Here is a 15,781-nt window from a genome sequence, read left to right as displayed (position 1 = left end):
TACTCTGCAGTTTGAAGCCATCCCCCCTTGTCCTGTCACTCCAGGCCTTTGTGAATGGTCTCTCTCCACCTTTCCTGCAGGCTCCGTCCAGGTACTGAAAAGCCACAATTAGGTCACCCCAGAGCTTCTCTCCTCCAGGCTGAGCAAGCCCAGCTCCCCTCAGCCTTTCCTCTCAGGAGAGGTGCTTCAGCCCTCTAATCAGCTTGGTTTCACCACAGTTTTTGTTTTCAGCTTTAGAAGAACAAGAAAATGAAAAAATCTTACATGTTCACATAACAGCTGTATCTGCCCAGAGAGATGAACCCTTCTGTGCAGCGCAGCCATCACCGAGGGCAACAGAGCAGGGGCAGCAGGCAAGGAGTCACTCTGAACAAATGAGCACAACGTCACACTCTTCCTTTCCCCTTCCATGGACTGAAAAGCCAGTGTGGAAGTGGAAAATGGGTTATTTATAAGGCAGCTGGCATCACATTGTTTGCGTCCTGCAGACTTTGATGGTTCTGATGAGACAAATGGGAGCTAACTGCTCCTACACCACATGACTTCCTTCATGCTTCCTGTGACATTTCCAAGAGGGAAACTCCTATTTCCCAGAGCATTCCAGTTAGTCAGCATGGTGCTCCACCTCAGACAGCAAAAAGCAGCAGATCCAGCATGTCAGGCGCTTGGTGCCACCACCCATGTGCTGGGAAGGTGAGCATGCCATGTCCCACAGCAGTCCAGATGTGGACCACAACTGAGCACAGCTGGAGGAAGAGACTGCTGTGCCAAGGAGCTGACTGACAGCACTTCCAGCCCCACCTTGGGGAAGGTGAGGCTGTGCCCCTGGAAGGTGGCTGGAACACAAGGAATGGGCTCAAAAAATTGTAAACTAAACTGGGCTTTGAGCCCAGAGGAGCTTAAGGCAAAAATACCCCCCAGCCTTGCTTTCCAGGGGAAATACAATTTCCATTGGAAGTAAGCTTTAGCCAGTACTGGAAAAGCCTCAACATCAATGTCTCCTCACCACTCCCTGCAATTACAACACAGGCCAAGTATTTTCTTGTTTACTAGTGAGGGAATGCTGAGGAATGTCATCTTGACAAAATTAAAGATTCAGTCACATCTCGGCTAACTCGACTAACCCTAATTTGATCACTATGGTGATTCATGGCTTTGCCATCTCGAGGCAAGGGAAACTCCAAAGTTGATGAACAACTCTTTGGAGCACCTTGAAGCACCATTAAAAGAAAGTCTGGTCAGAAGCCAAAGGAAGCACACATATAGGATACATTCCAGCAAAGCATCAGGCATTAGCAAAGCATCAGCATGTTCCCAACAGGGAAGCATTAAGAGGCAGGATACCCATCTGCCACTTCCAGCTACATTATTAGGAATGCATTAAGCAAAAACACCGAGAAGAAAATTACATTAATTATTGCATTGTTTAGAGAAGAAACAGGAATGACATTTAGCTTAACTCTTGTTTAACCCTCTCCTGCAGCAAAAACTCAAGATACTCAGAGAAAAATGTATAAACTGACATCACCTGAGGCCCCCTACTTCAAAACGTGAGCATGAAAAAATCAAAATATATTCCCCTCCTTCCAAAGCACTGCCCAGCACAAATTTTTAGAGTTGGCCCACCACAGCACACAGCGCTCTTCCCAAGAGAGTGGCTGCTGCACAATCCCATCAGTCACAGATAGCCTTACAGGACAAACCCAACTCTTAATACTTTACAGTTCTGTGCAGACATTATCCAACATAAACAAGTCCTCCAGCAGAGTAAGTACATCTATGCCACTTATAAAACCCATGGGACAAACTGTGTTTTGCACAACACTGCAAACTAACAACAAAAGCTAACAGCAAAAGTATCAGTAAATATGAAACCTCCAAATTCAGATTACATTGCAATTAACCCTAAGAGGTAGGAGTATTTAACTCTAAGTTAGTCTTCAGTGTATAGGTCAAGGTCCACAGACTCATGATCCCAAATTTCTCTTCCTACCTCTAATCCTTCAAGATGTCAAACTTCAGCTGCAAGCCTCTCTGCCCACACAGTAACTGGAAAGAAAGGCAGCAAGATTCCTCTGTAAAAGTTGTTTCCTCTTTTAAATGTTTCACTAAAATCTCAGTAAATGGATTTGCTCTTCATACCCAAAGCTGAAACTGCAGCAAACACCTCTGCTCTGCCAACCCAAAGGGCTTGCAGCAGCCGCACCGCACCAATAATCCAAATTATCCTTCAACACCTCCAGCTCTCCAGTCTGAAGTTACATTTTTTCCAAATTACTGCACAAGCCAGGCAGTGCCAGGGCATCCTACCACCCCCCTCACTCGCCTGGCTCTGCTCAGGGAAGCTTACAAAAGCGCCTTGGTTTAGTTTTTGGGGAACACCCAATTTTCTGCACCTGCTCTGCTTTAATTATTGACTAGGCGAGGAGCTCCTGATTAAAATGCAAGGCAAGTCTGGCACACAACCTCAGCTTCTGATCATCGCCCGCAGATACAGTTGGAAGAGAAACCCAAATTCCCTGCCACAGTTCAGGAATTAAAAGAAGGGATGGATCAGTTTCACTTGGGGCACTTAAATTCAGCAAGGAAAATACTTTTTGTACCCTTGCAACTGCAAACTCTCACAACATTTGAAATTTTAAACCACAGCTTTAGGTTCACACACACAGAGAAGGTTTAAAAGCTTCCTTTCAATTGTACTGTGTTTTTACAAGCCATTTCTGCCAGAGTAAACCTAACAGGTAATTACAGGTCTGACCTCCTTCTATTGCACAAATATGCCTTTGGAAACAACATAGATAAATATTTGCCCAATACAAGAAGACAACTCCAAGAGGAACCATTCCAGTTTATCAACTCTGTGATTCATGTTGATACAAGCTTTATTCTCTATTTAAGGAACTAGATAACGCTTAGGAAGTGCATCTGTCCAAATTATGTTTCACAGATCTGCCATGGGCCACCCTAAACAGTGGCACAGCCAGACCTCAGGTCACATCCAGACAAGAGCCATCAGCAATACAGGGAGTGAACCTCCACTTCAAATATTGACCCTTGCTCAACCACCAAAGTATCTCTGAGCAGCAGCCAGGCTGAAGATGGAAACACGAGTAAAACATTGCTGCTAATGTGAATAAAGCAGTGAAGTGTAACATCCCCTTCTTCCCCTTTGGAACTGGGGAGATAATTATGGAGGCCCAAAGGAGCTGAAAAAAAAGAGAGCACTCCATCTGCCCCCTCAGCCTTATCCTGAAAGCCCAACCCCAGATGCTCCTATTTTCTGCCAGTAGCAAGAGAACTTGGGAAAACAAGGTGTAGGCAGCCACAGGCACCAGGAGCCATCCAGGAAGAAGGCACAGAAGCCAGACAGGATGACTGCGTCCCAAACCATACAGACCTTGAGCCCCCCAAACCCAGCGCTGTTTATGCATCACACTGACTCACATGAGTGCAGGGACAATGCCATGGGAATTGTTTACAGTGTCAAGGTCCTTTCATAGAATTAAAGGAAACGTCAAGAGATGAGATAACACCAGCAGTTCTGAACATACAGAATCCTAACATTGTAGGAAGCTATTTCTCTCTGAGTTGCTCCCCTCTCTTGTAGGAACAATCCTTCACACGTTCCCAGATTCCTCATTTCACCTCATTCCCTTCCTGTGTCTGTACAGCACGAGCAGCAGTGTGGTACACAAATTATGATGTATAAACACAAATATTGAACTGCTTCTCTGTGCACTTTGGGTTTGAAATCAGGGATTTTTTGGGATTTTTTTCTTGTGCTGAATTCCCATCTCAAAAGTGGAAGGTGCTGACTCCTTTGCTGTGAGAATTATCCCCTGAGGTCCCTGGAATTACAGGCTAGTGCAATGCCATCTAAATCTGTCACCTTATCAACAGCAGGGCTGGCTGGCCTCTGGGCACTTAAACTGGTCCAAAATCCCAGGTGGCCCCTTGGCTATACCAACCCCCACATCCTCTGGGTGCCTTCTTTGAGACAGCCCAGATACTTTGTCATTAGCAACGCTGAAGGCTGTTTCTGCACTAAATGAGCTCCTTGGATCTTCCAAAACAATTCTCACCTTCCTCAAGGGAACAGAAAAGAATAGAAATAAAACCTCACCAAAAAATCTGCAGTTCTTAACAAGATCAGCCCTTAAAAAACAAAAAAAAGAGAGAGAGAATCAAAGCTTGGAAATGAAAAGCTGACTTATCCTTTAATAACAGAACTTTCCTGTATTTATGGAGATTTCTGGTTTGCCACAAAAACATTTGCTCCTTTAGTGGGGGTGATAAGTATCACTTCTATACTCTGGTGATGCTGAAACCAAGAGGCCTGGTTTACTGGTAAATGAGCAGAGAAAAACATTTTCCATGACTCTGAAACCCAAATTCTATTCTCAATGGGGTGTAGGGCTTCACCTCTTCACTGTACGTGGTCTTCTCCAGTCACTGTGTTCTGTGCTGCTGCAGCCCCTGCTGGAGCTTGCCCTGGCAGTGACAACACCAACACCATTCCAGCTCATTCAAACTCTGCTTGGAAGTCAGAGGTCCGTGCCCAAGAGGAAAACAACCTGGCTGTAATGGCCACAGCCAGTGCCTGAACATGCACTATGGATTTTCTGTCCTTCCAGGATCATTTTAGTTCCTGGGTTTTCCTAACAATGGCTACCTTGCAATTTATCCCACTGCTTAAAACCAAGCTACAGATAATCCCTTTTAAGCACCCCACCCCACTTGTGTTTAGAACAACCACAACAGGCTATCATGGGTGCAAAATGTGATTTTCAAGCCAGAACTAATTATTCTCTGCAAATGTGATGGCCCAGAGAAGTCCCCATCACAGAATGACATCACCTCACTGAATGGCAGATCCTGGATGCCAGGAAGGTGCAACACAGGGAAGTCTCCTTTTAAACTCCTTGTTCTTCAGTTCTTTTCCTAAACATCTCTTTAGGGATGGGCTTAAGGGATCCTTGCTGTCAAACTCATTTAAAAAACAAACAAACAAACAAACAAAAAATAAACAAAAAAAAAAAAACCACACCCCAGCACTGCTGCAACACACTGCCCCAGACACCCACCACCTCCCAACATTAACTCTAGGAAGCCTATCAATACTTTATCCTGAAAAGGAACATGAGAAAAAGCCCTGAACAGGGCAAGGGTGCCAGACTGACACACATAATCCCATTAGTGTTATCCACAGCACTCAGTTTGCTCAGTATCTGAGAGATAACAGGATTAACTTCATGTTCAACATAATTTCAGCCTAATAATTGCGGAATCACTCCTACAGCCTAATGTCATTGATTCAGCAGGGGATTCCCATCACCCCCCCACGAGTTCCAGCCTTGAAAGCCCCTTCATTAGCGTCAGCATCTTAAATTAATTACTTGGAGATATTTTCCTTTCCTCTCCCAAAGCAAAATGCAACCTAACCCCTGCAATCTACAATGCTTGGGCAGAACAAACCCCTGCCTTCCCTGCAGGAAGGGACCTTGTTTATTTTCCTAATTGCCACTTCAGTTTCCAAGAGTTAATGTTAAGACCAAAGAGCTGGAGGGGAGAAGGGCAGTTTTTTTCATCATTTTGGTTGAATTTCAACAAAAAAACATGACAAAGGCTGGTTACAGTCCTCTCAAAGATCAAGGTTCAGCCCCAGATCCCTGCCTAACTCTGCCCTCCTGGGGAGAGGGGGTTGATCAGCCCACCAGAATCACCACAGAGCCCCCAGGAGCAATTTTCCTTGCCAAGCCATGACTTGCTGCTCACCTCACCTTGGAAACGAGTCCCTTAGAGCAGTGAGGCTGGGAAAGGAAAGGGAAAGCACACAAAGCAAACAGCACATAGAGCTGCTTCCGACCATGTGGGGGAACAGAGCTGTGTTTTGGGATTGTGTTTTTATAGGGGATTTTCTCATGGAGTGCAGAACACTATTAAATTCTACCTTTCAAATGCAGAGGGAGGCTGTGCTATACCAATTAGCCAGCGTTGCTATGCTTGCACTGAGCCTAACATGATGCCAAATCCAACCCCACCGCATTGCCTATGAAAGCCAATATCCACAGGCACTGCTTGGCTGCACTGTCATGGTTTGTCTCTTCTACCCCCGCAAAAAGCAGAGGGAGGGGAGAGGGAAAATCTCCTACAGAAATGCAATTCACAAAATTCTAGAATGGTTTGAGTTGAAAGGGACCTTCAAACTCATCTCAGTCCACTATTCCAGGGTGCTCCAAGCCCTGTTCAACCTGGCCTTGGACACTTGTAGGGATGGGGCAGACACAGCTTCTGTGGACAGCCTGTGCCAGGGCCTCCCCTCCCTCACAAGGAAGAATTCCTTCCCAACACCGCACCCAACCCTGCCCCGGGCAGCGGGCAGCCGTTCACCTGTCCTGTCCCCCTGTCCTGTCCCCCTGTCCTGGCCCCATTGTCTCCCTGGCCCGGCCCCACCGGCCCCCTCGGGCCCGGCCCGCCTTGGCCCGGCTCCGCGCGCCCTCTGGCGGCCACAGCGCAGCTCTGCGGCCCCCGGAGCCTGAGGGGCCCGGGGCCGAACCTCGGACCCTGCGGGGCAAATTTATCGGATAAATTTATCATAATCCAGACAGTAAACCCTTTTGAAATCTTAAAATCTCTGCTTCAAAAAACGAGACAAACTCAGGCTGGGTTGAAGAGCCGTGTTCTCCCTAAGCAAGTCATGGTTATCCACTCATTCCACACAGCTGGATGGGTCCAACCTGTAAAAAAGCCACCTGGTATCTCTGGTTTCTTGTTTGTTTCAGGATACAAAAGACACCTTCAGCAGCCAGAGCCAGGGCTCCTTTCCAAGACAAAGGAGAGCCAGGCAGATAAAGTGGTGATGTCAGCAGTGACACCATCCAAGTGTTCACACTGGGACTGCACCTCAGGACCAGCCTGAGGGCCTGGCAGTAGCTTTGTCCAGCCAACAGCTCAGCTAACACTGGCAGCCACAGCTCACAAAGGCAGCAAGATAATGAGAACATTCGGTATTTTGTTTTTAAAAGGCCAGGTTTGCCACTCAACCTGGACACATTGCTCCTGTGTGAAGAAACAGTAAAAACAAAAATCACATTTATACTAAACCCGCTTGTCCCTGGTTCCAGGCAGGCTCCTCTTCCACTCCCAAACCCAATAAAATCAGCTACTAAAGTCCCTGGACAGAATTTACAGGCAATGTTCCAGGAGCAAGGTGAATTTAAGGTCCAACAAGTTTTAAAAGAAAACTAGGAACTCTGGAAACCTATTGCCCTGCTCCATGCCCTACTTACTAAGCCACAGGAACTCCACACTCACTGTTTCACAGCAAATCACCCTGAATTGCCCAAGGATTGATTGCATGTCTTGCAAGGTTTTATCTCTTCACACAAGGAATAAGATTGTTCAATTCTGTCATGAAGCACTTCAGCAAAGACATTTCTCACTCAACATCAACCTTTGCCACTATCTTGCTCCAACCAGCCTGGAGGCTGAGGCATCTCCATCCCAGCACATCCACAGCTGAGCCAGGAAACCACAAAACCAGCAGAATTAACCTCTGCTTTCCCCCAGCCAGAGATATGGCTACAAACTACATGACCACTTAGCACACCACCTTCAAAAGTCGCTCAAAATGGGGTGTCACAGAGTTACGAGGTCTCTGGCAGGTCCGCAAATAATCTCTGTAAAACATTTGGCTTGTAGCTCAGGAGGGAAAGGCAGCAAGAGTTCAGACACCTCCTCAACTTGTTCAGGGAGGAATTATTGGGTATTAATTTTCAGAAATGCCATGCTAACTAAATGGATGGCTGAGCTGAACCACTTGCAAATACAGCAGGCAGAAAAACAACACCAACACGCCATCGAGTGCCCCAAGCACCCTGACACCACTCAGTACATTAATTACACTAAGAACTAGAACAAATTTAAGAACAAAAGGCTGTCAGGATAATGTCTCAAAGTATTTTGCTAACCTGTCAAGTGCACTCAACTTATTTCCAGTAATGCTTTCAGGTAGGTAAGGAAAAGCTCTGTGCTGCACCTTGTTTAAAAGACAAATGCTTTCCACTGAGATCAGTTCCAGACTCTGGTAACCTGCCTAAGGAACAGCAGGAATTTGCCTTTCAACCTGCTTGCAAGTTAGTGCACATCAAGGCAGGGTTGTGAACAAATTTTAAGCTGCGTACCTGTTCTAGAATACCATGTATGGACAGCTCTGAAACTTCACTGCAGCTGCCTGGAGACCTGGCTTCCACTCGTCCTCAGGGATGAGCATGAATTAAAATCTGAAGACAACAGCAAATTTCATTTTTAATTAGCCAGGGCAGTGAGCCAAGAAAAGCTCCCCCACCCACCCATGGCTGGTGGAGGCTGACAGCTCAAAAGGATTTACGCTTCCCTGTGCATTCCCAGTGGCCATTCCAAGCACACCAGCTCAAACAAGCACCAGCCATGCAGCATTGTGAGTGCAGTTAATATCCAACCAGGGAAGGACAGCAATGCATACAAAGCGCCAGGCTTGAAGGGAACAAAGGGCAGTGACTTGGACTTCAGCTCAGCTCCATCTTACCTCATCTCCAGGATCAACCCAGTAGTCCTGAGCTTAGCACTTGGAGAATAGCCATAAAAGCAAAGGAATTTCAAGGAAATTATAATAAAAGATCCTTTTTTTTTATTCTGTCTTTAATACAGGGCTCTTAGCTTCCAGCACTAAGGAGGTAAAAGCTTCGTGACCAGCCATGGGGAGTGTCTGTGCATGCAAAGATCCAGGATGGATCCTCCATCCCAAACTGGCACTGCTCAAGTTGTTCAGAGAGGAATGGGAAGTAACTTCAGTAAAGTTGGCAAAATGCAAACAGAACATACAGCTTTTCACATTCCAGGCCACTAGCACCCATCAAAACACGTACTCTCACAAACCTCAAAAGGCTCCAGCTCTGTGTCTCACTGATCTAGCCAAAAAATGGGGTTCAACTGCTCATGAAAAGGGACACAAAGCTTTGTGATGTGAACAGAGGTGGCTGATGGCAGTCCCAGCACAGGCCGAGTCCTGGTGAATGAGGAGAGCTCGCTGACCACAGAATGGCTGGGGATGGGAGGGACTTTGAACATCTTGTTCCACCCCCTGCTGTGGCAGGGACACCTTCCACTGGACCAGGCTGCTCAGAGCCTCATGCAACCGGGCCTTGATGTTGCTCAAAGCCATCCCAGTAACTGAAGCTCTAGAGACTGAGAAATGGCCCTGCTCTGCTGTGTCCCAGGGCTGAGTAGGAGCTGCCACCTCCACAGACACTGCTCCAGCCTCAGCTGCTAGTGCCACACTCACTTCACCTTCCACCTCCTCCACAAGTCATCTTTTGGAATTAGTTTGCCATGAGCAAATCAGAAGGGAAAGCAATCACCACAGATTAAATGTGCACCTTACAGCCTGACAAAGAGGGGGCACAGCAGTTCTTGCCACCAGGACTAACCCTAACCATTTGTGCAGGAACTCTTGGTGTACAGATGATCTAACCAGGCCACTGGGCTCCAACACACCAGCTCTGTATGAAGCCAAAAAACTGGCCTTCATCTGCCTCACCAAGTGTACTGCCCTGCTGACAAGTACAACCATTCCCAAAGCTTTCAGGATGGCATCACCTGATTGCATAGAATAACCTAGAAATATTATTTATGAGTTAGAATCACCAACTGCAGTATCACAGTCCAGAAGATGGGAGGCCAATATGCTGCATGGATACTGGTTTCCCACAGTGCAGGCAAGAGCTTTCATGCAAATCTCATGTCAATGGCAGAGAAAAAATGGGCATTTAACTCCTTTCTTGTAGCCATTTTAGGCAAACAGATGGAAAAGCTGTTCCAGGCAATCTCTAAGCAAAAAATCTGTGAGTTTTAGTTAAAACCATATCCTTGCATCAGTTAAACCTACCAGCAATGAATTTGATTGCTTCAGGGCAAGCACTACACACTGCCTAAAGCAAGAGATTTAAATTTTAATTAAAAAAAAAAAAATCCTGTATCTTCTGCAACACAGAGCAGCCTAAAGGAATAAATACAGGAACAACCAGAAGCTGATCCTCCTTTATGCCTTGCCATGTGCCTTGTTCAAACCAGCTCATTGCTTCTGGCCTCTTCCTTATTAAGAAAGGGGATGATACCTGTTTTCAAGAACTTGGGATAGCCAAGAGACCAGTATTCCAGGTTTCACAGATGGGAGATTCCAAAAAAGATCTTCCATACGTACAGAGCTTCAGTCAGATCTGGTCCACACCACAGTACAAATGCAGCTGATGCATCTGCCAAACTACATTATTTTCTAATCACCTTCTACACTTGAAATGAAGACTCCAAGTTTAAAGTAATCAGGTTCTTTATGATGCTTAACCAAGGAGGACACGCCAGGTCCATAATCTGTGGTAAGATACCTAAAACTGTACTCACCGGCATTCTCTTCCATTCCTCTTGTGCACTAGTATCCAGAAAAATTCCTACAAAAACAGGAAACAAAGTCAACACACAAAATTCCAAGTGTGAACAAAGCTCAGATTTAGTTTTATTTCTCTATCAGCTCTGCTCAGCCTACACAAAACCAGTGTGGAGGGGACCTAGAGCAGAAATCCTGCCCCAAACTAGGAAGAGTGTGACATTGTCACCCCTCTTTGAAGGTATCAGAAGCTTCTAATCACACACATGCTGTGATGGAAAGAAAAGAGAAACAAAATTAAGGTGACATAATTACAAGGCAGCAATATTTGTTCTCAGGGAAAACATTCCACATCTGCCTCTTCAGGAAGGGATGCGCCTGCTATAAAAGGGAACAGCCTACTGCTTATCTAGCAAAGGCAGCACAGCACATGCACAGGAAGTATTTCAGATGTCACACAGCATCAAGGCACTTCTGAACATACTGGAGGGGGAAGAAAAAAAAAAGGAACCAGAATTTTAGTAGAAAAGCCATTTTTTTTTCTGGAGAAAGTTCTGAAATGAGATGCCAGGGGAACTAAGTTTGGGGAAATCATGATGTTTCTTGATTTTGACAAATCCTGCAGAACAAAAAAACAGGCTCAGTATTTTAGAAAAAGGGAGGTTCTGTCCTCAAAATCTTGCAGTTCAAACTTAGATGACAACCACAACTGGACATGTCAGCAGGAACAGCATGGGGTGACTGGGGAAGAACTAAAAAAATCAGGTTGTTCCAGCGCTGAGGAGTTGAAGCCAGCCTTTATCCATAGCTCACTTCAGCCTAACCTTCTCCTCATGAAGCCCAGGTCAACTCATCCCCTTTGGTCCCCAGCACAAAGCGCAGTTTGCTGGCTTTAGTTTAACATCACATCAGCTCGTCATCTTCATGTGACAACTTGCTGAGTGTGCAGCACGTGCTCAGCTTGCTCAAGAGCATCCCAGGGCTGCAGTGTCAGTGGGGACAACCACAACACACCATCCATGGAAGCTATGCCAGTGGGGCTTTGGATCAGACAACCATGCTCCAGGCTACTTCTCTCTGATGCAGCTCAAATTCCATCTCAGTGATGTTCTTGGAATGGAAGGGGGAAACACCTCAACAGAGCCATTAAACCCTCAAAACATAACTGGGGATCACAGCTTTAAACAGCTTAGAAAAGGGAACAAGTATCTGTACAGGCTTCTGGGCAGCAAACGAGTGGATCAAGAACATCAGAAGGTTTTGACTTCAGAGGCAGACAGCCACAACTTGCTTGGGAAACACCCTCAATCCCTACAGTCTAATCCATTAACACTGTTAAAATACAGCTTTCACATGCATTTGGATGCATAGTTTGGTGTATCCATGTGCTGCATCACGGACACCATTTGCAAGACCTGGAATGAATGAACTACAGCATCATTTAGGCTGGAAAAGCCCTCTAAGATGATTGAGTCCAACCATTAACCAAGACAACCACTAGTCCTCAAGTGCCACACCCACATGTTTTTGAACACTTCCAGGAATGGTGACTCCAACACTGCTCTGAGCAGCCTGTGGATGGCCCGGCAACCCTTTTGGTGAAGAAATTTTCCCTGATATCCAACCTAAAACTCCCTGACACAACTTGAGTCTGTTTTCTCTTATCCTGTCTCTTACTTCCTGCGTGCAGAGCCTGATCCTCATCTGCTCCAGTCTCCTGCCAGGGAATGCTCCCCCACTGAAGGCAGAAAAGCCACCACCATCCCTGCCTGCCCTTTCAAGCACGCCCTTGTGGGAAAGGAAAGCAGAAGGGAAACTGAAACCACCATCTCAAGGCCTGCTTGAAGCTCAGCACAAATGACAGCAGGGCTCCCACTGCTCCCCAGGAGCTGGGTTTAATTTGACTTTCAAGGGCATTGCTGCACAGGCTGTGCTGAGCTCTGCACTGCAAGGGGCACATTTGTGCCTGGAATACTGATCCTGGCAGCAGTCACTGCTGGACACTCGCTGTGCACACCCCAGACATCTGTCATCGCCTGATGGCACAGCTGGGAGCACCTCAGCCTGTGCTGGGAGGCTCTTTCTGAGCAGAACAGTAAATCCACAGTATCTGGTTATCAACAGAACCAGCATAAAAGGCACACTGGGGGGAAAAAAAGTGATGCCAGGGTAGAGGAAGAAGGAGCAAAGTCTGCACTCCCGCAGCACATTGCCTGCACTAAGGAACAGGCACTTTTCACCAAAGAAATGGATTAAGCAGTGCAGATCCTGCCACCAGAGTTAACTACAAGTGGCAAACTGGAAAGATGTATTCTGGAATAATATTTGAAATAACCTACTCCACGGAACAGAAATTTGCTTTTATCCCCTACTGTCACATGTTTCCCAGATACCTCTTTCTGAAAAAACTTGGCTTTTTCATTTCCTCTAGCATGACATGCCACAGCTCCTCTGAATATTCATGTCCTCTGAGTGTCCTACATTCCCTGGGCCTGACAGCTGTGTGAAATTCCTGTTCCTGAGAGCCCTGTTGCTGGCACAGCTCAGGACCTTCCCCTGCCCCTCTGGTACTCTGGCCACCAGAGCAGCAGAACCACGGTCTTTGCCTGCCTCTAGACTTCAAACACTTTACAGCTTTTTCCCCAGCTCTTTGTACCACTCTAAGAATATATTCCTGTTCCATTGACCCGGCTTTGAACTCCTGCAGAAAGGCGATGGCTTCTTTCCAGCTAGGCAGCTAATCCACACACAATAGAAAAGGACTGTTTCACAGCAATGCTGGAGTGTTTTGTACCCTATTTCTTCAGTCTTAACACACTCCCTTGTGCACAGGGAATTTTGTCTTTCCTAGCTCTACCCATGCGCTCAGCTCTGTCACATTCTCCCCCAGCAACACAAACTGGCCCAATTTCAGATTTTGAATCTCCTCCCATGCCCTCCTACCCATTCCTTGTACCAGCATCAATGCAGCTGCTCTGGGAACAAAGCTGACCCAGATGCACACCAAGCATGTCCAGAGGAGTGGGCTGGGGATGACCGGACCTTGACAGGACCACAAAGCTGCACACCAAGGTGCCAAAGCTGCACACCAAGGTGCTACTGTTTGCTCCAGCCTTGGGCAATCCACATCCATAAGCTTTACCGAATTCCCTTGTACAGCTTCCCCCTTTCCTCACCATCTTAATTTCAGCAATCCTTGCCCAGACCTCTGGAATATTAAGCATTCCGTTTCCTTCAGAATGAAGCTCATTAGCTGGACCCTTCTGTCCTCACTGCTCATCTCCTCCGGTAACATGAACAGCTTCCTTCAAAAGGCTACAGCACACTTCCAAAAGTCCAGCTAAAACCTAAGCCAGTGTTGGTTGTTTTCCCCAACTAAACTAGAAAACTGACAACTCTTCCAAGCAGAAGTGGCACATTACTTCTCCACAGTGGCTGCCAACAGGCTTGCCTTAGGCATGGAAACGCAGTTTCCATGCTGGCTCAGCTCTAAATTGCCATCCCAGAGAGGGACACAACAGCAGCTGGGTAGCTACTACAGGGCTTTTACTGTAATGAGACACAAAACCCAAGGCTGTCTTGGAAAAAAACGCATCTGGGGGAGAAAAAGGATGCTCTTATAACTGTTTGGAACTATATCCACCAGTTGGAGGGAAAGGAAGGGTTAATACACACCCATAGTTGAGGAACATGGTCCTGCATTAATATAGACCATGACCCATGAAATTAAACAAGCTCACCTGACAACTCCCAGATGATTATTCATTTTCACCTAATATGGTGCTAGTAACAGCCAATAAACAAATATTATATTATTGACACTTCAGCCCTTTGCTTTACACTACTTAAAAAACTACATTACTGCAGCAGTACCCAGAAGGCTCCCATTGGGGCAGATGATGAGAGCCCAGCAAAGAGCTGAGGCTGCCTACAACAGCTCCCCATCATAACAAGAAAAAGCAGACACCAGGATAAGGCCAGTTGGGAGATGGCAGCCATGCACAGAGCAGGCTCTGCTTCATCACTCAGAGAACATCCTGAGTCTTCCTCCCTGGTTTGCCAAACTCCACTCGAATGGCTGATCCAAGCCATCAGGATTCTCCCCAGCTGCAAATGTTTCTCAAGACCAGACTCACAAACCCTCCCCAACCAGCCCATGGACCTGGCTGCCCATTCCTTTCTATAAACGCAATTTCAAAAATAAAACAAATATTTTATTCTCTCACCAATAATTACTCCTTCCAGGAAGACAGATGAGCGGATTTTTGCAAAGCTGAGATAACTCCGCCTAATGCCATGGGTCTGTTGGCCATGAAGCTCCATCAGGTCCTCAGGGAGAGGGCTAAAGAAACTCATTTTATCTGCCAGCAGTGAGATTAAGAGCATAGTAAACAATATTAAAATTCTGTTCTACAAAGCAGAATACCTCAACAGCACCAAAGTATTCTCCCAAAGGAGAGATTACAGAATGGGTGCACAACTGGAGTTTAAGTATTACAAGGGAAATTCTTTAAAAGCCTAAATAGATCAACCATGCCAAATGCCCTAGTACAGATTACAAGACAAGGTGTAAAGGTATAATTAACCTCTTGTTGGATAGAGGTGTACAAAGGGAAAGAGATGCACAAGCCCCTTTTCAAGTCAGTGGATGCCAAAAAGCTCATGTATTTTTCTGACTCCATCTAAAACAAATCAGCTCCACCTAAAAGTCTCGGTTTGCTCATATGGTTTGAGCATCATTTGCTGGTTTCTGCAAATTGCTGGAACTACAAATGGTGGTTTCAAAATCCTCTGAGCAGCCTCAGCTGACCCAGTTTGTTCTGCACTAATCACACAGAGAGCAGCGGAGAGGTCAGTTGGAGGGAAATCAGAATATTCCTCCTCAGTAAAACCACACAGATTAAACCCAGTTGTTCTGCAGCCTAATGTGGCAACATGCCAATTAATGGGGTGCACCACTAATTAGCAGCCCAGCAGTTTCCCTCTCTTTCCAAGGATCCCAACACTACAAGCATTTTTGCACTTGCTGGGAAGCAATGGCTTTGAGCAGGAGCACAGCAGCTGTTTAGTACAAGGAATGGGTTTTGTGGAAGAAGTGGAAAAATCAGACATTAGCATAACAACTCTATGTGCAATTTAAATAGAAAATTGGAATAACCAGGACTGAAAACCTCAATACAGTTCATATTACAGTCAATGAAACCAGCAGCTTTTTGTCACAGATTGAACGTTTGATAAGTGGCTCCCCATGCAAACAGCAAATGTTTTCCAGCAGCTCAGTAGCTGCCTGTGGGTGGCACAGTAATATAAGGTTACCAGACAGGAACTGGAAAGGGAAGAGAGCTGAATCCCCCAGGGCAG

The 15,781-nt window shown here is 46.1% G+C and overlaps 1 protein-coding gene across 4 annotated transcripts in view; it reads right to left on the bottom strand.

The window, feature by feature from the left end:
• The window catches only part of PHACTR4 (phosphatase and actin regulator 4), a 50,046-nt gene that overhangs the window by 21,603 nt on the left and 12,662 nt on the right, over positions 1–15,781 (bottom strand). The window contains exons 1-3 of one of the 4 annotated variants that reach the window (XM_084222475.1): positions 10,438–10,484; positions 10,155–10,300; positions 8,184–8,282 (exon numbers count right to left, since the gene is read on the bottom strand). Coding sequence is in view for 1 of the 4 variants with exons in the window: in XM_084222473.1 (XP_084078599.1) it covers positions 10,438–10,453 (16 nt within the window). In the remaining 3 variants the exon portion in view is untranslated. Of the gene's footprint in view, positions 1–1,993; positions 2,024–8,183; positions 8,283–10,154; positions 10,301–10,437; positions 10,485–15,781 lie in introns of those variants that run through there. The other 3 variants (XM_084222474.1, XM_084222473.1, XM_084222476.1) reach the window with 3 other exon arrangements.

The sequence above is a fragment of the Fringilla coelebs genome (genome assembly GCF_963513975.1).
Source record: "Fringilla coelebs genome assembly, chromosome: 28".
Taxonomy (NCBI): domain Eukaryota; kingdom Metazoa; phylum Chordata; class Aves; order Passeriformes; family Fringillidae; genus Fringilla; species Fringilla coelebs.
Note: the sequence above shows the minus strand (reverse complement) of the source record. Positions and strands in the feature narration are given on the sequence as shown.